A 25345-nucleotide genomic window follows, 5' to 3' on the forward strand; every position below is an offset into this window, starting at 1 on the left:
GGAAGTGGAGGCACTGTGAGACACATCCTTGGAAGGAATGTTGTACTCCTTATAAAATTTGGTGTGTTGCATTTACTTTGCCCTTTGCTAGAATGAAAGTCATAAGAAAATGGAACATTATGTACTCTTATTTAAAACAACATGTAAAACTGAAGGTAGCAGATAGGTAGATAGATAGATAGATAGATAGATAGATAGATAGATAGATAGATAGATACCTAATTATTTACTACAAACACACTGAGAGAAACAGCATTTTTTCTAAGCTTTTTTTTTTGTATTGTTTTGTTTGATTTTGTTTTGTTGTTGCTGTTGTTTTTGTTGTCATTTTGAAGCAGTATCTGTCTTTGTCACTGAAGTGTGTTTCCTGTATGCAGGAAATGCTGGGTCCTGTTTACATATCCAGACTATTAGTCTATGTCTATATGGGGGGAATTGAGTCCATTGATATTAAGAGATATTAAGGACCAGTGACAGTTGCTTACTGTTATTTTTGTTATTAGAGGTGGAATTACGTTTGTGTGGCTTTTTGGGGGGTTGTTGAAAGATTGATTTCTTGCTCTTTCTTGAGTATAGTTTCCCTCCTTGTGTTGAACTTTTCCTTCTATTATCCTCTGTACGGATGGATTAGTGGAGAGATACTGTTTAAATATATTGTTTAGTTAAGGAATATCTTGGTTTCTTCATCTATAGTAATTAAGAGTCTTACTGGGCTGGCATTTTTGTTCGCTTAGGGTCTGTATGACATTTGCCCAAGATCTTCTGAATTTTAGAGTCTCTGTTGAGAAGTCTGATGTAATTCTGATAGGTCTGCCTTTATAATTTACTTGACCTTTTTCTCTTACAGCTTTTAATATTCTTTCTTTGTTCTGTGCATTTGATGTTTTAAGTATTATATGACCTGAGGAATTTGTTTTCTGGTCTGATCTGTTTGGTGTTCTGTAGGCTTCTTATATGTTTATGGGCATTGCTTGCTTTTGGTTAGGGAAGTTTTCTTCTATAATTTTGTTAAAGATGTTTACTGGTCCTTGGAGTTGGGAATCTTCACTCTCTTTTATACCTATTATTCTTAGGTTTGGTCTTTCCATTGAGTCCTGGATTTCGTTTTTGAGTTAGAAGCTTTTTGCTCTTTGTAGTTTCTTTAACTGTTGTATCAGTGTCTTCTATAGTATCTTGTACACCTGAAATTCTCTCTTCTATCTCTTGTATTCTGTAGGTGATGCTTGCTACTGAGACTCCTGTTCTTTTGCCTAGGTTTTCCATCTCCAGGGTTGTCTCCCTTTGTATTTTCTTTAATGTTTCTATTTTTTAGATCCCAGACAGTTTTATTTAATTCTTTCACCATTTTGATTGTGTTTTCCTGTAATTTTTACAGAGATTTATCTATTTCTTCTTTAAGAAGAATTTTCCTGCATTCTCCAGAATTTCTTTAGGGGAGCTAGTAATGTCCTTATTAAAGTCCTCTATCATCTTCATGATAACTTCCTGGGGCTTTATTCATCATGAAATGAATATACATAACTCCAATTATTAGGAAACAATCTATACTACTTTATAATAAATATTAGAAATGTGTTTGTCTACCTATTAAATACACAAAATCACAAACTACACAAAATTACCTTTATATTTCTTGCAGTTTTTAAAAAGATTTATTTATTTAATTTATGAGTATACTGCACTGTCTTTAGACACCAGAACAAGTTAAAAATTAGAAAAATAAATGTCTATAAAATATTATATTCCTTAAAAATTAAAGCTAATTTACTGGCATACTGGAAGAAAAGAATTTACTCTGATAACAGATCAACATGCTCAACTATAAAAAGTATCAGAAGATGATAATCCTGATGTAGTCCAAGAAAGTATGGTGTGTAGAAGAAAAATATCACAATGAAGGAAGAATGCTGACAATGTAAATATATTTCTTTCTTTGTTGTTGTTGTTGTTTTTGTTTTTGTTTTGTTGTTATTGTTTGTTTGTTTCTCTTTTTGTTATCCCAAAACAGGGTTTCTCTGTGTAGCCTGGCTGTCCTGGAACTCACTCTGTAGACCAGGCTGGCCTCCAACTCAGAAATCTGCCTCGCATCTGCCTCCCAAGTGCTGGGATTAAAGGCGTGTGCCACCATGCCCGGCTGTAAATATACTTTCTTAAACTGCATACAAAAACATTTTAGGAAGCAGAAATAAAATTTTACTTTTGATAGATAGAAAAAAGTTTTCTGAACATTTACCAAACAAAGATCAATTCAAGATCAAATACATAACAAATTTGAGTTGCTTTTGATAGTTGTTGATTGTTTTGGATCATATGGCCTCACTGTGGCTTTGGTTCTGAACACACAGTATGGTACCTGCCATTACACTAAATAATGTCAGTGAGAGATCCCCAAATCCACAGATCTGAGACTACGGTACATCATGAGTTACAGTGTTTATACTGTACAAAATTTTCAGCTATTTGATGTTTTTGTCTAAATATAGAAAACATTATTCAGTATCTAAGTATCTCATTATGCAGTACTTAAGCATCAAATTAATATATCTTTGAATTTTTTAATGTTAGAATAAGAGTCTAAAATTTCTATTTGAGTTGCTGGCTTGAGTTTCATTAAAAATATAGTTACATAAATTTTGGCTTGAAATTAGAACAAAATTTCTAATGATTGCTGGGATATCTCTGAACATGTTTCTTTCTGAGGCCAACTGCAAAATCAAAATACTGGTGAGCCCTCAAAAGTATTGATAAAGCTATGTGTTTTTCAGTATCAAATATCCCAAGATTGAATTCTTTATACTTTTAGAAAATGATCTAACTAGTAGTCAAATTTAGTTTTGTCTTTAATAAATGTAAGATTATATACCTCCCCCCAAATTGTTTTAAATCAATTTTTTCTATTATTTCTTATCAGTACATACATGATTTATGTAGTTAATCTATGCATACATACACTGGGTCACATAAAATTTCTTGGATGCAAAGGAATCACAGTAGGAAAGGTGCAAGGAATTCAGCTATAGATCAACTCAATTTTTCTGTAAACATGCAAAGAAATGCATGAGTTTAAGCACCCCATTTTATGTCATAATCCATTTTGGAGAAGTCATTCATAAATATCATGTGAGTGAATGGATGTGAATCTATTCTAATAAAACATTTACAAAACAAATAGCTGATCTAATGGGTCATAAAGATGAATTTTGGTGATATCCCATAGATTTAAAATCTAGTCTGGCCCCTCTTAATTCAAGTGAGATTCCATTATCACTCAGGAGAGCAAAGGTAATCAGAGTCATTAAGAATGAATAGAGATTTAATTATCAATTATCACTTTGACACCACTCTGGGCTGAGGCTTCTTTCCTTCAGATAAATTCTAAAACTTAACTGAATTTAATGGCATATGGACTATAAGTGTCCATTGTTGATCTATTGTATTCTTCTATTAATTACCTAACATAATAAATTTGACAGAATATCATATTTTATTTATTTTATAATTTTTAAGTTGTGCTATTTTTCTTCTTTTCTTATTAATTTTTCTAGATCAACAAAATTTAACTAGGACCAGTTACATGAACATGGACATGAAGTTGTCTTATAAATAGAGTCTGGCAGGATCACTAGTGACAAAATATTTGAAGATGCTGACTACTCTTTCCCTATAATCTTTCGTTAACTAGTAATTCAACTTGTGTAGGTAGGTCCTCATTAGAAGTAGGTCCTTATGAACTCCCCTACCACCTGGAACTGACTGCTGATAGGTCTTGTCTTAGGCTCAATGCAGAAAACTGAAGCTGTTATAAGTTCATGACTACAGTGGCTGTATTATACTCAGGAGACAGAACTTCAACTCCTTCCTCTCTATATGCCAGCTTATACACCTTTTACACTCCTTCTGAAATGCTCCCTGAGTCTTTTTGCACATCTTTCCTTGTAGGTTGGTATTGTACATTAATTGAAGTCTCTTTTCAACCAGAAAAAAATAGAATCATATTATAACACCTTATGTGTGCACAATAAGCTGTCGACATTATATAGTCCTCTGAAGAAGGCCTAAAATCTTCTTAAATCCACTTAGCATTTGAAATGTAAATGAAGAAAATATCTAATAAAAACATTATTTAGAAAAGATATAAAACACCATTTTTAGTCCTTTGTGTGGTTTAATTAGTCATTTTTTTCTTTAATTTTTTAAAAATATTTTTTATTAGGGATTTTCCTCATTTACATTTCCAATGCTATCCCAAAAGTCCCCCACACGCTTGCCCACCCACTCCCCCACCCACCCACTCCCACTTCTTGGCCCTGGCGTTCCCCTGTACTGAGGCATATAAAGTTTGCACGACCAATGGGCCTCTCTTTCCACTGATGGCTGACTAGGCCATCTTCTGATTCATATGCAGCTAGAGACACGAGCTCTGGGTGTGTGTGGGGGTACTGGTTAGTTCATATTGTTGTTCCACCTATAGGATTGCAGATCCCTTTAGCTCCTTGGGTACTTTCTCTAGCTCCTCCATTGAGGGCCCTGTGATCCATCCAATAGCTGACTGTGACCATCCACTTCTGTGTTTGCTAGGCCCTGGCATAGTCTCACAAGAGAAAGCTATATCTGGGTCCTTTCAGCAAAATCGTGCTAGTGTATGCAATGGTGTCAGCGTTTGGAAGCTGATTATGGGATGGATCCCCGGATATGGCAGTCTCTAGATGGTCCATCCTTTCGTCACAGCTCCAAACTTTGTCTCTGTTTCTTTAATTTTCTTATGGGAAAGAAAATTATGACAAATAAAAAAGACAAAAATGCACCAGGCCAACCAGGGCTACATAGTGAGAACCTGTCTTTAAAAAAAAAAATCAAGGATACCCTTGAATCATACATGAATTATATTAACTGCATTTTGGTCTACTAAGAGGCCATAGATAATTGCAAAGGGCTTCATGAGTGTGCTCAATGATTAAGTCTTTATTTTTATGTGTATCTGTGTTTATCTTGTCTGTCTGTCTGTATCCTGAATATATGCCTGGTACCACAGACATTTTTTGATCACAGGAGCCATAAAAATGCCTCAGATTCTTTAGAACTAGTGTTATAAGAAGTTGTGTGTCACAGTGTAAGTGCTAGGAATTGAACGTAGGTCTTTTGAAAAAGTAGCCAATGCTCTTAACCACTGAGCCATCATTATAGCTCCAATGGATTGGGATTTTGGAGTCAGGTTAAAAGTGGAAGCTTTCATGGAGGATACTTGAAAGAAGCAGAGGATGATTTCAACAAGAAGGACAGTGGCCTGACACTTTAGTAGCCACAATGATTCTTTACAATCAGAAGTAACCCACTGGCTTCCCCTTAAATCCTTTACCCATACTCTACAAATGATAGATGTAATTTTCAAGTTGCTCCTTCAATCACAGTTTGTACTGAGCAAAACTTATAAATAATTAATAAATATTATGAGGAAAAAGAACTAAATTATGGATAGACATGTCAGGAGTAAGAACTGGAAAGATATTATAATCTTTTAAATTTACTGCTTAATGGGCGGGTGAGGTAGTTTGAATAATATGGCCACACAGGGCTAGTAAGATGGCTCAGTGGCTAAGAGCACTGATTGCTCTGACAGAGATCTTGAGTTGAATGCCCAGCAACCACATGGTGGCTTATGACCATCTGTAATGGGATCAGGTGGACTTTTTTAATGTGTGTCTGAAGACAGCTGCAGTGTATACATACAAATAAAAAATAAATAATTCTTTTTAAAAAATGGCTGCATGATCTCATTTATCTTAATGCTTTGTTACCAGGCAGTGGTAATATTTAAAAGGATTAGAAGGATTTGAGAGGGGTGACCTTGTTAAAGGAAGTATGTTACTGGGGTTGGGCTATGAGTTCAAAAGATTATTCCATATCCAGAGTATCTCTCTCTACCTCCAGATCAGTACACAATTCTCAGATACTTCTCCAACATCTGCTTGCATGTTGGCATGCTTTCTGCCAGGATGGTAATGGATTAACCCTTTAAAACTATAAAACAAGCCCTTAGTTATATGCTCTTTTTTTGTAAGTGATGCCTTGGTCATGGTGTGTCTTCACAAAAATAGAACAGTGACTTAGACAAGGGGCCAGATTCATTTTATCCACAGACTTTAACTCAAGATTGGAATGAATCAGTGCTGTTCTGAATGTCAGACACACAGACAAAATAAAAGAAAAGGTGAGGTACATGGGAGTATCAAGTTGAAATGTGAATGTGATTTAAGAAGCATGGGGTGGTTATTCTGTATCACTTCTACTGGGACAAATTTATTTCTTTTGGTGGCATCTTGCCAGGGTCCATGGAGCACCTAATAATGGAATGCCCATATCAAAGGTGGTATCAGAGGGGGAGTCATGTTTATATTTATAAAATACATACTAACAGACATTAACTTATGGTATACTTTGATGTTTTCTTCTGAACCAGAATCTAGCTTCTGACTAATCCCCATTATCATCTAATCCCAGGCAACCACAGATAACCCATCCCATAGGAATACTGAAAAACAAGCAAAAAGACATGGGAAATGATGACACTGGTTCACAGGGGCATAGTCGTATCCCTAGAGAGAATGTTATGGTTGTGTCACCATAAGACCCCAACCTTTGAATCACTATGTTTTGTCTGTAGGGACAGGTCTGAATACAATGGGTGATAAGCAAAGTCTGCACCTGCAGAAGCAAGTACATCACAATAGTCAGAGCTCTGAATCTTGGCTTCCCCTAATGTGGTCCCTGTAGAGGGGAAGAGGCCACCTAAATCTATCTTACATTTGTCCTTGTCTATTTGAGGTTTCTTCTTAGCAGATGACTATTCGTGAAGATGTTGCAGCTTATGTCAAGGTAAATAAATGTGCATTTTTTGTTTTGGTTTGTTTTGGTTTGTTTTGGTTTGGTTAGGTTGGGTTAGGTTTGGTTTGGTTTTTCAGAATTAGTTATAGAAGAGAATTGGAATAGATGTCAGTGAAATACTTGACTTAAGACCATGGTGAAGTGTCCAGCCCCAGCTGGGGCAGCACCAGAATCTTGAGCCGTGGTATGGGATTCATTGCCCACTCATTTGTGTCCATGGTCCTTCTATCCTTCTTAAACTCTTCACCTACACCCCATGGATGCTCTTGAATGTATCAGACCTAAGCCAGCGAACAGTACTAGAAAATATTAAGAAATGATTGATCTTGTCAATGAATCTCAATGACTGTGTGACAGGGTCATCTCTTATCAGATAAGTCACTGGAATCCTAAAACTTACAGGGTTAATTGGCTCTAAAACTGAGTCTCCTGTATTTGCTCACTCCTCCCGCTGTGCATCCCTGAAACATCATCTTCTCCATAGTCCTCACATCACAGTGTGATGGAGATGGGTGTCTTTTCCCTCAGAGAACTCAGTGCCTGTTAGGGGATCATTCTTTTATATTCCTCATTTTAGCAGAGTAGATATTAGAGACATAACCTATTGTTTGCTGTTTTTGGATATAGAAATTACTCTCTATATCTCAATATGGGTATTGAATTTATAATAATAATAATCATACTTAAGTATGTAGTAAATGCCATGGAAATTTAACTCAATTAACTCTAATGAAAGAAATGACATAGGAGAGAGAGGGGGGGAGGGAGGAAGAGAGAGAGAGAGAGAGAGAGAGAGAGAGAGAGAGAGAGAGAGAGACTCATTTTATCAGGTCAGCTTTATTGTCTGTCCCATCTTCTCATCTTCCAGATGGGATAACTGAGGCAGGAAGAGGCACAGAGAAATCACTAAGTTAGTGTTCACAATGGCAGGACTTGATGGATTCAAGTCAAGGGAGGAGAGGGCTAAAGTCTGTAAAAGCTCTCTGCTACTAATTAGTATGAAGACAATGTCAGAATTTGTCCATACATAAAAAAATTTGACAAATGTCTGTTGCCCAGACTCTGTCTTTAATGAACTCTAGTTCTGAGACTTTAAACGACAAAACTTCTTCATATGAGTCAATGTTAAATATTTAAATATTTCCCCATTTCCCCAAACTATTTACTCTCCTCGCAAAATTGTCCTTATATATTTAAATCTATACTTATTTAATACTGGAGTTTGGCAACTCACTTTATTCTTCAAATATCTTTGTAATCATGGTTTTAAAGCATAAATTGAAATAAATTTAGTTATTTAATTAAAATTTCGTATAAGCTAAAAGTAATGTGTTTGGGGAAGTCTTTGAATAACAAGACAATAGCATTGTACTTCCAATCATCTTGCTTCTTCATTCAAGTTTGTGGTCTTGTTAATACTATTAATGAAAATTAATGCTTATAAACCCCACAATGAGGAACAATTTAATGCCATTTCTTCTTCTTGGCCATCTCCTTTTCTATTGCGACATTTTTTTTAAAGATTTATTTATTATACATAAGTACACTGTAGCTAACTTCAGACACACCAGAAGAGGGCATCAGATCTCATTACAGGTAGTTGTGAGCCACCATATGGTTGCAGGGATTTGAACTCAGGACCTATGGAAGAGCAGTCAGTGCTCTTACCCACTGAGCCATCTCGCCAGTCCCCTATTGCGACATTTTAATACAATACACTGAGGCTTAGAGCAAGAGACTGTATTTCCTAATACACACCCCTCAGAAACACATGAGGAAAGGAGGTCTGACAAATCTTTAACTACATGGCCTTTAGTTACTCTCAGGAGCTGGTTTACTATCTCTGGTAAAGTTAACATGTCATGGAAGAACACAGGAATCGATCCATGAAGATTTTTTCTCTTGGTTGCAGAAGATGTTCTTTAGTAGCTATCTGGAGTGGAAACTCAAAGAAAACATTTCAGATACCCAGTTGTTAATCATCTCTCACCCAAGGGAAAATTATTTGACTTTTTGTTTTCTGAAACCTTAGATAAAAGTTCATAGCAACAGATAGAAGGTAAGGAAATGCCCACCATTCATTGTATTGCTCAATCTTTGTTGAATTCACAATTGAGTTTATTGGTGTGTGTGTTTTATATGTGTGAGTTTGTGTGTTTTGTGTGTTTGTCATGAGTGTGTGTATTGTGACTGTGTGTTGTGAGTATGTGCATGTGTTTTCACTGTTTGTGGCTATCACTGTGGACTTGTATTTTCATTGTCTTTGCTACAAAAAATTTTTAAATACAATTTATGTTGGTATTACACATGGTTTAGATTGATTCATATCTGATAAAATTATTTTACTAAGAGCCTTCTTGCCCTTATTTATGTCTGACTCTTGCTTATCAAAAATACATGTGAGGTCTTGAACTTTAAGATACAGAATCACTTGTGTATACATGCCATCAAAGTTGAAGTGAAACTGTCTAAGAAAATAAAGTGCCCCAACTGAAGTATAAGATAGGGTCTTATTATATGGCTCTGGCTGTCCTGGAACTCACTCTGTAGATCAGGCTGACCTTGAACCCACAGTGATCTGCCTCAAAGAGGTAGGATTAAAGGCATGTGCCAGCATGCCTTCTACTTTAACTGGACAATGGAGCCTAATTATAAGAGAGAAGAAAAAGCTGGGTATAAAGGAAGAGTTTGCTCAAATTCCCTTAAAAGTTGCATGAAAATGCCCTTAGAAAATGTAACACATGCCATGTACAATGAGCATAGCCCAATAAAAAGACTTATTAAGAAGTCAGATTAATCTAATGGTGAATTCACATGAATCAAACAATGTTATTAGGTTACGTGCACTTTGACTTGTGAACTGTTTGAATGGCTGTGCTTGATGTAGCAGGGACCCAGCCATATCCCAGATAATGAACCTTTACAGACATAGAACTGCTATTCAAAAATATTTCAAACTTCTTTTCTGTCACTAAATTTATGCTGTGCAGTAAGTTAAACAGATTCCCACATTATACATCTGCCAAGCAGAAGTTAGATATCAATATGTGTTCCCTGTATTCTGCTTTTATGAATCTAACCATAAATATTAAGTCAAAAATGCATTAATCTGTTGAAATAAAATCAACCTCACTACATGTGAGTGACTGCAGGTTAATTTACTGGTTCAGTTCTGTTTCTATATATTGGAGTTCTAGTGAAACATCTACACAAGACCTTGGGAGTTAACTCAAGATGATCATCAACTTATAAAAACAAAATGATCAAAGATGTATCAGCCAGCATAGATACACTCGAATTCACAAACAGAGATCTAATGTCCCTTTCACAATCAATATCACTGTACTGAGTTCAAAGGTGACCATTACAGGCACATTGATCAATTTCAGAAACATAAGCAGAAGAAAATCACAAAGGCAAAACATGTGCCAAGGTCTAAAACAGTGTCTAGACATAAAGAAGGCTTTATAGACCGACATAGAGATCAAGTCTAAACTTTTCTAAAGAAAGCAAACTCTTAAAGTCATGAGAGTGACATTCTCTATTTCTCCAGATTTTACACTTCACATACTCTTTTTATTCCTGTTTCTGTTATTTTCATTTCTAACATGAAATCATCAGAAGGTACATCTCAGACAGGAAACTTAAAAGATGTTGAAATGTGTTTCTCCGTTTGACAAAGATCAAGTTTTATGACCTATGCCAATTCTGGAATGTTCTGAGCTGGTGCCTTCATTAACAATCACAAGGAGTGAAAATAATGTCCAACTTGATTTAAGATCCATGTCTACTGTCGGTGAATAGAAAATCTTGACCGTTGTGTTTACCGGTATGACTCAGAGAAGATTTTCTTCTCTTTTATAAAAATAAATGTAATTGATGTTTCCTGTTCATTTTTTATAAGGCTAGCTTTTTTATCATACAAATTATTTCCTCTACTTGAAGCTTTCAGTAGAACTCAGATGGGAGATTACAACCTCTTGACCATGGCAACAGTGTTGAGTTTTGTGTCTACAGACATGATGTATCCTCGGGTGGGGCTGGTCTCCGGTTGGCCCTTTCTTCAGTCTCTGTTCCATTTTTTGTCCCTGTCCTTCCTTTAGACAGGCACATTTCTGTAAAAAACAAACAAACAAACAAAAAACCTTTGATATGAGTATGTGTTTCCATCTCTCGACTGGCACCAAAAAAGTCTACAATTGGATCATAGCGATTGCTATTATTGTTTGATTGTTAATAATATGTTTTGTTTTTCCAAAGACCCAGGTTCAATTTCCAGAACTCACAGAACTACTTGTAACTTCAGTTTCAGGGAATACAACATTGTCTAACTTCCATGGGCACCTGCATACATGAGGTAAACATCAACGCATAATCAAAATATACATTTACTGAGTTGATTTGTTTTGGTTTCTGCTGTTTTTGCTTTCTCTCATACAATACATCTAGACTGCAGCCTCCTCTCCATTCCTCCCAATAACCCCCCTCATTTCTCCCACATTTACATAATGAAGACTCAGGTCTTAGGGGGAAAAGATTTCATGAAATTTATAGGCAGATGGATGAAACAAACAAACAAACAAACAAACAAACAATCATTCCGAGCAAAGCAGCCCAGACCCAGAAAGACAAATATCAATGGGAGGCCCTTCCTTGGTCCTGTGAAGGCTTGATGCCCCAGTGTAGGAGAATTTTAGGACGGGGTGGAAAAACACCATCATAGAAGTAGGGAGAGGTTATAGGGGTTTTCTGGTGGGAAAATGGGAAAGGCAATAACATTTGAAATGTAAATAAAGAAAATATCCAATCAATTTTTAAAAAAAAAATAATAAAGAAAAAAGAAAAAATATTAGAAACTTTTGAAAAAAAGAATATTAAAAATAAGAAATTTTGGAACAAAAATACCAAGATGTAAGAAACTATTTATTCTTGTTTAAATAACAATATACAGTATAATTTTATATAAAAAGTTTCCTTTTATTAAGTGAAAATTTACTCTATTAATGTAACCCAACTTGTAATATACAGACTTGAGGTTGCAAATATTTCAAATAAGAAAGCCTTTTTAAGTTAAAAATGTTAAGCAATATTTTAAAATGTAGAACTAAGGTTGTTTCTATGGGCGTGGTGATGTGGTTAGATGTAATGCAACATCACATGTATAATAGATGTTTTAATTAATGTTCTTTCCCAGGCCTTTCATAACCCAGCTTTATATTCTGTCTGGAAAAACTTAAAGCCCTTTAGGAAAAAGTTCTCTAGGATTGGTAAAGATCTTTTCCACATCTGTTAGTTGCCTATTTGTCCTACTGACAGTGTCCTTTGCCTTACAGAAGCTTTGCAATTTTATGAGGTCCTATCCTATCTTACAGCATAAGCAACTGGTTTTTTTGTTCTAGAATTTTTCCCCTGTGCCCATATTTTCAAGGCTCTTCTCCATTTGTTCCTCTATAAGTTTCAGTGTATCTGGTTTTATGTGGAGTTCCTTGATCCACTTGGACTTGATCTTTGTACAAGGAGATAAGGAGATATGCATTCCTGTACATGGTGTCTGCCAATTGAACCAGCACAATTTGTTTAAAATGCTGTCTTTTTTTCTACTGGATGGTTTTAGCTCCTTTGTCAAAGATCAAGTGACCATATGTGTGTGGGTTCATTTCTGGGATCTTCAATTTTATTCCGTTGATCTACCTGACTGTCACCAATACCATGGTACCAATACCATGCAGTTTTTGTCACTATTGCTCTGTAATACAGCTTGAGGTCAAAGATGATGATTCCCCCAGAAGTTCTTTTCTCCACTAGAGAGCTAATATGCAATATATACCAGAAACTCAAGAATTTAGACTCCAGAGAACCAAATAACCCTATTAAAAATGGGGTAAAGAGCTAAACAAAGAATTGTCAACTGAGGAATATCAAATGGCTAAGAAGCAGCTAAAGCAATGTTCTACATTCTTAGTCAACAGGGAAATGCAAATCAAAACAATCCTGAGATTCAACCTCACACCAGTCAGAATAGTTAAAATCAAAAACTCAGGTGACAGCAGATGTTGGTAAGGATGTGGAAAAAGAGGAACACTCCTCCATTGCTGGTGAGATTGTAAGCTGGTACAACCCCTCTGGAAATCAGTTTGCTGGTTTCTTAGGAAATTGGACATAGTTTTACCTGAGGACCCAGCTATACCACTCCTGGGCATATACCCAGAAGATGCTCCAACATGTAATAAGGACACATGTTCCACTATGTTCATAGCAGCCTTATTAATACTAGCCAGGAACTGGAAAGAATCCAGATGTCCTTCAACAGAGGAATGGATACAGAAAATGTGGTACATTTACACAACTGAGTACTACTCAGCTATTAAAAACAATGAATTCATCAAGTTCTTAGGCAAATGGATGGAACTAGAAAATATCATCCTGAGTGAGATAACACAATCACAAAAGAACACACATGGTATGCACTCACTGATATGGATATTAGCCCAAAAGCTCCAAATAACCAAGATACAATTCATAGACCACATGAAGCTCAAGAACAAGGAGGGCCAAAGTGTGGATACTTCAATCCTTCTTAGAAGGAGAACAAAATATGCACAGGAGCAAATATGGAAAAAAGTTTAGACCAGGGACTAAGGGAGGGCCACCCATAGACTGTCTCACCTGGGGATTCATCCCATATACAGTTACCAAACCCAGACACTATTGTGGATGCCAAGAAGTGCATGCTAAAAGGAGCCTGATATGGCTGTCTCCTGAGAGGCCCTGACAGAGGTGAATGTTAGCAGCCAACCACTGGACTGAGTGCAGGGTCTCTAATAGAGGAATTAGAGAAGAAACTGAAGGAGTTGAAGAGATTTGCAACCCCATAGGAAGAACAACAATATCAACCAACCAGGCACCCCAGAGCTCCCAGGGAATAAGCCATAAACAAAGGAGTACACATGGCTCCAGCCACCTATGTAGCAGAGGATGGCCTTGTCATGCATCAATGGAAGGAGAGGTCTTTGGTCCTGTGAAGGCTGGATAGATGCTCCAGTGTAGGGGAATCAATCGAGAGTGTGGAGTTGGGAGTGGGTGGGTGGGTGGAGAACCACCCTCATGGAAGCAGGGGGAGGGAGGATGTGATAGCATCATTCTGCAAGGGAGGGAAACCAGGAAAAGGGATAACATTTGAAATGTAAATAAAGAAAATACCCAATTAAAAAAAAAAAAAACTACACTTGATCTTAGCCAAAAGGCCAAGAAGCGATTTGTGAACAAAACACCCATGGAAGGAGTTACAGAGACAAAGTTTGGAGCTGAGATGAAAGGATGGACCATCTAGAGACTGCCGCACCCGGGGATCCATCCCATTATCAGCCTCCAAACAAAGACACCATTGCATACGCCAGCAAGATTTTGCTGAAAGGACCCTGATATAGCTGTCTCTTGTGAGGCTATGCTGGTGCCTGGCAAACACAGAAGTGGATGCTCACAGTCAGCTATTGGATGGAACACAGGGTTCCCATTGGAAGAGCTAGAGAAAGTACCCAAGGAGCTAAAGAGGTCTGCAACTCTATAGGTGGAACAACAATATGAACTAACCAGTACGCCCAGAGCTTGTGTCTCTAGCTACATATGTATCAGAAGATGGCATAGTCGGCCATCATTGGGAAGAGAGGCCCCTTGGTCTTGCAAACTTTACATGCCCCAGTACAGGGGAACACCAGGGCCAGGAAGTGGGAGTGGGTAGGTAGGAGAGTGGGGTGGGGAAATGTATGGGGAACTTTCGGGATAGCATTTGAAATTTAAATGAAGAAAATACTGAATAAAAAATTGGAAAACAAAAAAAAAAAAAAGAAAAGAAAAGGAAAAACTTCTCTAGGATGAATAAACCATTAATTTCAGCTGCTAGCATCCTTGTAAGTTTCTCAGGATGTATATGATAAAGCAAAAGATTTTGGCAAGTTAATGGCTGATGAAGAAGATCATGTGAAAGAATTTGGTGGCCATCTCACTTGCTAAACTACAAAAACACTGAGGTCAAAATATTGTGACATACCAGAACATAAGTTAGGCTCTACCCTATATTGTTATATTAAGGGTAAGACCCAAATAAGATGCAACTAAAATTAAGTATTTGGTTTACTGTTAATGTGAACTGCTTTCCATTTTTCAGTACTTTGTCTAAGAAGATTCAGAAGGACAAATGTTAAGCTATACAGTAATGTGTCATTGAATGACAGGTTTTGTCTAAGAACTACACATTAGACAATTCTATCATTGTGGGAGCATCACACAGTGTATCCATCACAGCCTAAGATGCAATGACCTCATTAGGACAGATGACCTTTTGGAAGAATTACCTATATGGACTACATTGTACATAGCTATACTTAAGACATATATATGCATCCATTGTATAAACCCCAAGTATCCTTTAAATAATGATTAAATTGTGTATTGAGCATTGGTGAAGAAGCACACAGAACTCAAAATAGAACATCAGAATTGTACATGAAGACAGGCAAACCCAGGAAACAAAGTGAAAATAACTACTCCATTTCATCAAAACTGTCTCTATTCAAGTCATGTGAGTGGTCAAGATGCTCAAACTGAAATGGAACAGGAAAATATGAATATCCTAAAACAATGCATGTGTTCATATTTAAATAGAACTCCTCTTACATGGGGCACACTAAAACACATTGTGCTGTGATATCATTGATCTTATATGCTGATATGGACATGAACATTCTTAGACTTTTAAACATTTATTTATTTATCTATGTACTTGGTTATTGTAGCGCATGCATGCATGTATGTGGATGTTTCCAAAGTACATATGGAAGTCAAAGGACACCTTGTACATTTGGTTCTCTCTTTCTACCATGTGGTTCCAGAAACTCAACTTAGGTTGTCAGCCTGGGCAGCAAAGTCCGTTACTCACTGAGCCTTCTCACCAGCCTTTTCTATTAGTGTCCTAAGACACAGCCAGACATTTTCATCATTTTTATAACTGAAGTAAGGTAGCACAGCTGAAAACAAAACCCAAGGCTCCACCCTATGTGATGCACTACAAAATGTTTTCTCTATCATAATCTTTAAATAATTTGTATGGATAATTATTCCACAGCTTTGACCTTTCAGTGTGAACAAAGTCTTTGTACAGGAGAATGAGAGCCAATCAGACATGGATCACAGAGGTCACTCTACTGGGATTCCAAGCTGACCTAGCTGTGGAGTGTTTCCTCTTCGGGCTTTTCTCTCTGTTTTATTCCTTTACCCTTCTGGGGAATGGAATCATCCTTGTAGTAATCTGCCTGGACAACAGACTGCACACACCCATGTACTTCTTCCTCTCTCATCTGGCCATTGTTGACATGTCCTATGCTTCCAATAATGTCCCCAAGATGCTGGCAAATCTTGTGACTCAAAGAAGAACCATCTCCTTCATTCCATGTATAATGCAAACATTCTTGTATCTGGCCTTTGCTTCCATAGAGTGCCTGATTTTAGTGGTAATGTCCTATGATAGGTTTGTTGCCATCTGCCACCCCCTTCACTACACTGTCATCATGAGCTGGAGAGTGTGTACCATAATGGCTGCTGTCTCCTGGATAGTTGGCTTCCTTTTGGCTCTTGTCCATTTAATTCTCATCCTGAGGCTGCCTTTCTGTGGGCCTCATAAAGTCAATCACTTCTTCTGTGAAATCCTGTCTGTCCTCAAGCTGGCCTGTGCTGACACAACACTCAATCAAGTTGTCATCTTTGCAGCTTGTGTGTTCATTTTAGTGGGACCACTGTGCATGGTGCTGGTCTCCTACACACGCATCCTGGTGGCCATCCTGAGAATCCAGTCAGGGGAAGGTCGCAGAAAGGCTTTCTCTACCTGTTCCTCCCACCTCTGTGTGGTAGGGCTCTTCTTTGGCAGTGCCATTGTCATGTACATGGCCCCCAAATCCCAGCACCCTGAAATGCAGCAAAAGATCCTTTCCCTGTTTTATAGCCTTTTCAATCCTATGTTGAACCCCCTGATCTACTGCCTGAGGAATGCTGAGGTCAAGGGTGCCCTCAGGAGGTCACTGTTGAAGGAAAGATCAATGTGAGAGACATCAGAGAATGACTTGGATGGATGATTTTTCTTCCTGTCCTATATAGTAGCGAGAATTCCTTTGTCTTTTCTACTATAAATACTCTGTTAAAGCAGAATATTACAGACTATATATCTACATAGAGTTCTAAGACCCTGGCTTGTGTAGTCTGGGATAACAGTCCGACATCTCTTAGATTTAGGAGCCAAGAACCATGTTATTCATATGATAGGTCTTAAATGCACAGGGGTTAACACCATGACATTGAGAAAGTTCCCTCATTCTTACCCACAATAATTTTTTTACTATTTATTTATTCATTTTACATATCAGTCTCAGCCCCTCTCCTTAAAGGGGATGACACACACACATACACACACACACACACACACACACACACACACACCCTCTCCCACTCCTCTCTCCCCTTCTGAGAAGAGGGAGGTCCCCTTGGATATCATCCCACCCTGGCACATCAAATCACTGTAGGACTAGGTACACCCATTCCCACCGAGGCCAGATAAGGCAGCCCAGTTAGGGGAACAGGATCCTTAGGTAGGCATCAGATTCAGAAACAGCCCCTACTCTAGTTGCTTGGGTACCCATATGTAGACCAACCTGCACTTCTGTTACATATGTGCTGAGGTGCCTAGTTCCATCCCATGCTTGCTCTTTGGTTGGTGGTTTGGTCTCTGTGAGCTCCCTAGGTTAGTTTATTCTATTTAGTCTTCTTGTAGCTTCCCTACCCTCTTTTGATCTTTTATCTTTATCCCAACTCTTCAAGAAGATTCATGAGCTCTGCTTATTGTTTAACTGTAGGTCTCTGTATCTGTTTCCATAGCCTGCTACATACCCAAAGTTCTTTTTTTATTTAAGTTTTATGGCATTGTGATGAGAAAAAAAAATACATAATTTCAATTTATTTGAATTTGTTAACATTTAAAAGCATATTTTGAGTAAATATACTTGCATCACATTCTTTCCTTTTTGTGTCCTAACTCTTCCCAGAGACGCCCCATTGAATACCTGCCCATACCTTTCATTTTTTTATCTTATCATATTCTTTAAAATTTTTAAACTATTGTAACTTTGAGTATTATAAATATCATTTGATATAAAACAAAAATCAATTGAACTGTCTTATGTAGATGCTTGTCTACAGCAATACTGAAAATATAAACATTTTTCTCAATATAAATTTTAAATAACTCCAAATATATTAACTGTATGATATTTTAAAATAATATATCACTTTTAGTTTTTTTAATGGACATAAATAAAGTGTTTTTGCTTTTTTTGTTTGATTTATTTTTAATAGAGCTTAAAATCTTGGCTCTTACTGTGGTACAAACCCAAAATCAGAACAATTTTTAGACATTGGAGTTCATTGTAATAAGGCTGTACTTTAATGTCCCTAACATCACCAAAGGATTTTACCTCCTAAGTAGCTAAGCTAAGACTTAACAGTTCGGCTGCACCAAGGAATGAATTGTATGCACAATATTTGCATGCAAATTTCCTGGTATGGTCAAAGCTATTTGACTTGAGTGATTGTCTTCATTCTCAGCCCACAGGGAACAGGTTACATTCATTTAAGAAATGGTGTGTGTATTAAGATGGTCTATCCATGAAGTCATTCATCAACTGTTTCGATGAAGGATGGTTATACATGGAATGTGGCACAGACATTAGGTGAGGGTAAGATTCTGGTTCACTGGCTGTGATGATTTTCAAAAGCATTCATCTCAGAATGAATGCTTATAAAGTCCTTTTATAACTTTATAACTTATAAAGTCCTTTTCTTTAAAATTGATACAATAATTATAAATATCAAGCAAAGCATTCAGTCTCATTCTTTGTTGTTCTCTTACAAGACTCCTCCCAAATTAATTGTCTACATTTCTTTTGGTCATATAAATAATTTTAAAATATGTAAGCTGTTCCGAAAACCACAGTATAGTGTAAAAACATCAAATAAATAAACCTACTAATAGAAAGGCTGAGATAGGAGAAGTATGATTTCAAGACAATTATGTGGTACTCAGCAAGACACTCACATACAAACAAGCACAAAGTGTATATGGATTGTACAACATTGAACCTATTTCTCCAATTACCAAATTAGAGAGACCACTGGATGACAGCCAACAAATTTCTAATTCCTCATATTTTTGAATTTCAATCCATTAGGTTATTTTGGTAATATTAATTTTCATATTAAGGGATATTAATAAAAAGTGATTGGTACTTCCTGTCATTTTTGTTGTTAGAGGTGGAATTATGTTTGTGTGGGTTTGTTGAAAGATTACTTTCTTGCTTCTTCTAGGGTGTAGTTTCACACCTTGTGTTAGGGTTTTCCATCAGTTATCCTTTGTAGGGCTGGATTTCTGGAGAGATGTTGAGTAAATTTGGATTTGCATTGGAATATCTTGTTTTCTCTATCTATGGTAATTGAGAGTTTTGTTGGGTAGAGTAGCCTGTACTGGCATTTGTATTCTCTTAGCTTCTGTATGACATCGGCCCAGGATCTTCTAGCTTTCATAGTCTCTGTTGAGAAGTCTGGTGTAACTCTAATACATATGTTACTTGACTTTTTCCCTTACTGCTTTTAAAATTCTTTCTTTGTTTAGTGTATTTGGTGTGTTGATTATTATGTGATTGTAGAAATTTCTTTTCTGGTCTATTTGAAGTTCTGTAGACTTCTTGTATGATCATAGGCACCTCTTTCTTTAGGTTAGGGAAGTTTCTACTACAATTTTGTTGAAGATATTTACTGGCCCTTTAAGTTAGGACTCTTCACTCTTTTCTATACCTCTTGTCCTTAGGTTTGTTCTTTTCATTGTATCCTGGATTTCCTGGATGTTTGGGGTTAGGAGGTTTTGGCTTTTTGCATTTCCTTTTACTGTTGTGTCAATGTTTTCTATGGTATCTTCTGCACCTGAGATTCTCTCTTCTACCTCTTGCATTCTGTTGGTGATGGTTCCATCTATGACTCCTGATCTCTTTCCTTGGTTTTGTAACTCCAGGATTGTCTTCTGTTGTGATGTCATTATTCTTTCTAGGTCTGTTTTTAGATCCTGAATGGTTTTGTTCAATTCTTTCACCTGATTGAATGTGCTTTCTTGTAATTCTTTGGACCTGGAGAACATTAGCCTGAGTGAGATAACCCAAGCACAAAAGAACTCAAATGATATGTACTCACTGATAAGTGGATATTAGCCAAGAAACTTAGAATACCCAAGATATAAGATACAAGTTGCAAAACACATGAAACTCAAGAAGAACAAAGACCAAAGTGTGGACACTTTGCCCCTTCTTAGAATTGGGCACAAAACACCCATGGAAGGAGTTACAGAGACAAAGTTTGGAGCTGAGACAAAAGGATGGACCATCTAGAGACTGCCATGTCCAGGGATCCATCCCATAATCAGCCTCCAAACGCTGACACCATTGCATACACTAGCAAGATTTTGCTGAAAGGACCCTGATATAGCTGTCTCTTGTGAGACTATGCCGGGGCCTAGCAAACACAGAAGTGGATGCTCACAGTCAGCTATTGGATGGATCACAGGGCCCCCAATGGAGGACCTAGAGAAAGTACCCAAGGAGCTAAAGGGATCTGCAACACCATAGGTGGAACAACATTATGAACTAACCAGTACCCCGGAGCTCTTGACTCTAGCTGCATATGTATCAAAAGATGGCCTAGTCGGCCATCACTGGAAAGAGAGGCCCATTGGACATGCAAACTTTATATGCCCCAGTACAGGGGAACGCCAGGGCCAAAAAGTGGGAGTGGGTGGGTAGGGGAGTGGGGGAGAGGGTATGGGGGACTTTTGGGATAGCATTGGAAATGTAAATGAGGAAAATACCTAATTAAAAAATATTTTTAAAAAAGAGAGATTTATTTGTTTCTTCTTTAAGGGCTTCTAGCTGTTTACCTGTGTGTCCTTTCTTTCTTTAAGGGAGTTATATACTCCCTTCTTAAGGTCCTGTATTATCATCATGAGAATTTATTTAAATCTGAATCTTGCTTTTCCAGTGTGTTGGGGTATCTAGGACTTGCTATGATGGGAGTATTGGGTTCTGATAATGCCAAGATCTCTAGTGTTAACTGCCCTGGCTATATCTGACGGGAGTCTGTCGTTCCTGTCATCCTGCTTGTGTCCGAACTCCTCAGAGCCAAGCTATCTCTGTAATACTGGATTCTGGGATTCTGGGATCCTGAGGTCCTAGCTGTGCCCGAGCTCCTGGGAGTCAAGCTGCCTCTGGGACCCTGAAATCCTGGTGTGACCAAGCTTCTGGAATCCTAGGATCCTGTGATTCTGGGCATGTTAGAGCACCTTGGAGTGGAGCTTTCTCTGGGTGTTATGGTACTGACTTCTAAATTTGTGCCCAAGTTCTGCTCAGGGCACAAGTCCAGACAGACTGGAAGGAACCAGTGCCACTGATCTTGTTTAGTTCCTGCGTGCCTGTGTCCTGCTGGTTCCAGTTACTCCCGGTTTTAGGACAGATGTTGTGTCTTCCTCACCTCTGATCCTATGATCCTGGGCATGTGAGAGCACCTGGGAGTGGAGCTTCCTCTGGATGTTGTCCACAGTTCTTATCAGAGTGGAGCCAATTCATTAGTAACTAAAGTATCTATGGGACCTAATGGAAGCATGAAGAGCACATGAAATGAACTCCTTTTACAAAAAGAAGTAAAATTATAAAGATAGCATATTTATGGAAAAATTTAAAAACAAGTGAACAGCCACTTATGAAAAAATGACCTATAAACAAACAAATAAACAAACAAATATTCAAAGTCCTACTTCTTACTATAAGTCAACAAGAAATGAGAAGTTAGGGCTACCATGGAATATCACTGAAATAGCTAAAATATTCAGGAATAATCACTCTAATTTGGGGACATCTAATAATCAGTAGTAAACAGTCAAAAATGACCAAAAATGAAACATTTTCATTGTTTTTTCACCATTGCTCAACAGGAAGTTCACATCTCTTCCTGTGGACAAGCCCCTGTTCTCAACAGTCATTTGGACTCTGAAAGCTGAACTCTAGGAGTGAGATTCCACTCACTTTCTTACCTACATTTGGTGTTTGGAGGGGCTGTCTTACTCTAAAGTCCTTTTCAACATAGAGCTTAAATTTGATATTTTGTCTCTGATGTCTGTGTTGTTGAAGCCAAGAGAAATCCAGAGATTATCTTGAACATAAATACTCTTCTTAAAATACTGCATTTATTAATATAAGTTACCGTGAGAAAGATTGGCAAGTTCTCTCAAAGCTTTAATTTCTGTGGTGAACAGAGACCAGTGGAGGTAGCAAAGGAAATGGACATATCTCCTTCTATTCTCTTAGTTAGAGACAATCCTTATAATTATCATGAAATAATTACTATAAAATTTATGAAGAAAGAAGATATCTTACATTTTTTTATGAAACAGAATAAATATTTTATAATGCTCAACAGCTATTATTTTCAAATATCTCTATAAACCAAATTTGCAGGTCAACATAACAAAGATAGAACTAGAACTATGAATTACTGCTTTTCAAACCTCACATAAATTCATACTCTAAAGTGAAAAAATTCACTTTCTTTTGTCTTCCTTCTCGCTCCTTCAGCTCTGGAATTTCCTGTCTGACTACATTATAGGATTCATCTGTCACAAGAAGGTGAGGATGAACCAGACACGGATCACTGAGGTCATTCTACTGGGATTCCAGGTTGACCCCTTTCTGGAGATGCTCCTGTTCGGGCTGTTCTTGCTGTTCAACTGCCTCACGTTGATGGGAAATGGGATTATCCTGGGGCTCATCTGCCTGGATGCTAGGCTGCACACGCCCATGTACTTCTTCCTCTCACATCTGGCCATAGTTGACATGTCCTACGCCTCCAGCACTGACTGCTCCTAAGATGCTGACAAATATGGTGATGCACCAAAAAAGCATCTCCTTTGCTTCGTGCATACTTCATACATTTTTGTATCTGGCTTTTGCTGTGACAGAGTGTTTGATTCTGGTAGTGATGTCATATGATCGCTTTGTAGTTATCTGTCACCCTTTGAAATATACATTAATCATGAGCTGGAGAGTGTTTGTCATCCTGGCTGCCACTTGCTGGGTGTTTAGCTTCCTCTTGGCTTCACTCATACCACACTCATTCTACGACTCCCATTCTGTGGGCCACAAAATGTCAACCATTTTTTTCTGTCAAATCATGTCAGTATTCAGATTGGCATGTGCAGACACAAGACTCAACTAAGTCATTCTTTTTGCAGGCTCTGTGATGGTCTTACTGGGGTCCCTGTGCTTGGTGCTGGTCTCCTACACTCGAATCCTGGTGGCCATCCTGGGGATCCACTCGGGGTAGGGCCTCAGAAAGACCTTCACCCGTTCTTCCTGCCTCTGTGTAGTTGGGCTCTTTTTTTGGTTGTGCCATTGCCAAGTACTTGGCCCACAAATCTAATCACTCTCAAGAAGAGAGAAAGATCCTGTCCTTGTTTTACAGCCTTTTCAACCCTATGCTCAATCCTCTGATCTACAATTTAAGGAACACAGAGGTGAAAGGTGCCTTAAGAAGAGCTCTTTGGACATAGCTCTCTCTTGTGAGGCTATGCCAATGCCTGACAAATACAGAAGTGGATGTTCACCATCATCTATTGGATGGAACACAGGGCCCCTAATGAAGGAGCTAGAGAAAGTACCCATGGAGCTAAAGGGGACTGCAACTCTATAGGAGGAACAACAATATGAACTAATCAGTATCCCCCAGAGCTTGTGTCTCTAGTTGCATATGTAGCAGAGGATGGCCTAGATGCCATCAATGGGAGAAGAGGCCCTTCGTATTGCAAAGATCATATGCTCAAATACAGGGGAATGCCAGGGCCAGGAAGCGGGAGTGGGTGGGTTGGGGAGCACGGTGGGTGGGTGGGTGGGGGAATAGGGGACTTTGTGGATAGCATTTGAAATGTAAATGAAGAAAATATCTAATTTTAAAAAGAGGAAAAAAAAAAGAAGAGCTCTTTGGAAACAGAGATCACTGTGAGGTTGAATAAGAATCGTCCATTGCAAACTGCAACCCTATAGGTGGAACAACAATATGAACTAACCAGTACTCGGGCGCTCTTGTCTTTAGCTGCATATGTATCAAAAGATGGCCTAGTCGGCCATCACTGCAAAGAGAGGCCCATTGGACTTGCAAACGGTATATGCCCCAGTACAGGGGAACGCCAGGGCCAAAAAGGGGGAGTGGGTGGGTAGGGGATTAGGGGGGTGGGTATGGGGGACCTTTGGGATAGCATTGAAAATGTAAATGAGGAAAATACCTAATAAAAAAATGGAAGAAAAAAAAAAGAATCGTCCATTGCAAATTGGACATACTACTACCGGAGGATCCAGCAGTACCACATGTGGGAATATACCCCGGAAGATTCTCCAACATGTAGTAAGAACACATGCTCCACTATGTTCATAGAGCAGCCTTATTTATAATAGCCAGAAGATGGAAAGAACCCAGATGTTCCTCAACAGAGGAATGAATACAGAAAATGTGGTACATTTACACAATGGGTACTATGAAGCTATTAAAAGCAATGAATTCATGAAATTTTTAGACAAATAGGGGCTCTGGAGGATGTCATCCTGAGTGTGGTAAACCAATCACAAAACAACACACATGATATACACTCACTGATAAGTGGATATTAGCCCAGAACCTTGGAATACTAGAGATACAATTTGCAAAACACATGAAAGAAGAAGAAAGACCGAAGTGTGGATAGTTCGATCCTTCTAGGAAGGGGGAACAAAATACCCATGGAAGGAGTTACAGAGACAAAGTGTGTAGCAGAAATTGAAGGAATGATCATCCAGTGACTGTCCAATCTGGGGGTCCATCCCATATACAACCATAAATCCCAGATAATATTGGAGATGACAACAAGAGTTTGTTGTTAGGAGCCTGATGCAGCTATCTCCTGAGAGGTTCTGCCAGTGCCTGACAAATACAGAAGTGGATGGTCACATCTATCCATTGGATGGAGCACAGGGTCCCCAATGAAAGAGCTAGAGAAAGTACCGAAGGAGTTGGAGAGGTTTGCAGCCCCATAGGGGGAACAACAATATGAACTAACCAGTACCCCTAGAGCTCTCTGGTACTAAACCACCAGTCAAAGAAAACACATGGTGGGACTCTTGACCCTAGCTGAATATATAGCAGAGGATGGAGGTCATTAATGGGAGAAGAGGCCCTTGGTCTTGTGAAGGTTCTATGCCCCAGTATAGGGGAATGCCAGGGCCAGGAAGCAGGAGTGGGTGGGTTGGAGAACAGGAAGAGAAGGGAGGGGATAGGGAATTTTCGAAGGGGAAACAAGGAA

The 25345-nt window shown here is 38.1% G+C and overlaps 1 protein-coding gene and 1 pseudogene across 1 annotated transcript; both read left to right on the forward strand.

The window, feature by feature from the left end:
- Olfr441 (olfactory receptor 441) lies at positions 16044-16976 on the forward strand. The gene has a single exon (NM_146655.1). The coding sequence runs from the start codon at positions 16044-16046 to the stop codon at positions 16974-16976; it is 933 nt and encodes a 310-aa protein (NP_666866.1).
- On the forward strand, positions 22654-23563 carry Olfr440-ps1 (olfactory receptor 440, pseudogene 1; annotated as a pseudogene).

This window comes from Mus musculus, chromosome 6 (genome assembly GCF_000001635.26).
Source record: "Mus musculus strain C57BL/6J chromosome 6, GRCm38.p6 C57BL/6J".
Taxonomy (NCBI): Eukaryota; Metazoa; Chordata; class Mammalia; order Rodentia; family Muridae; genus Mus; species Mus musculus.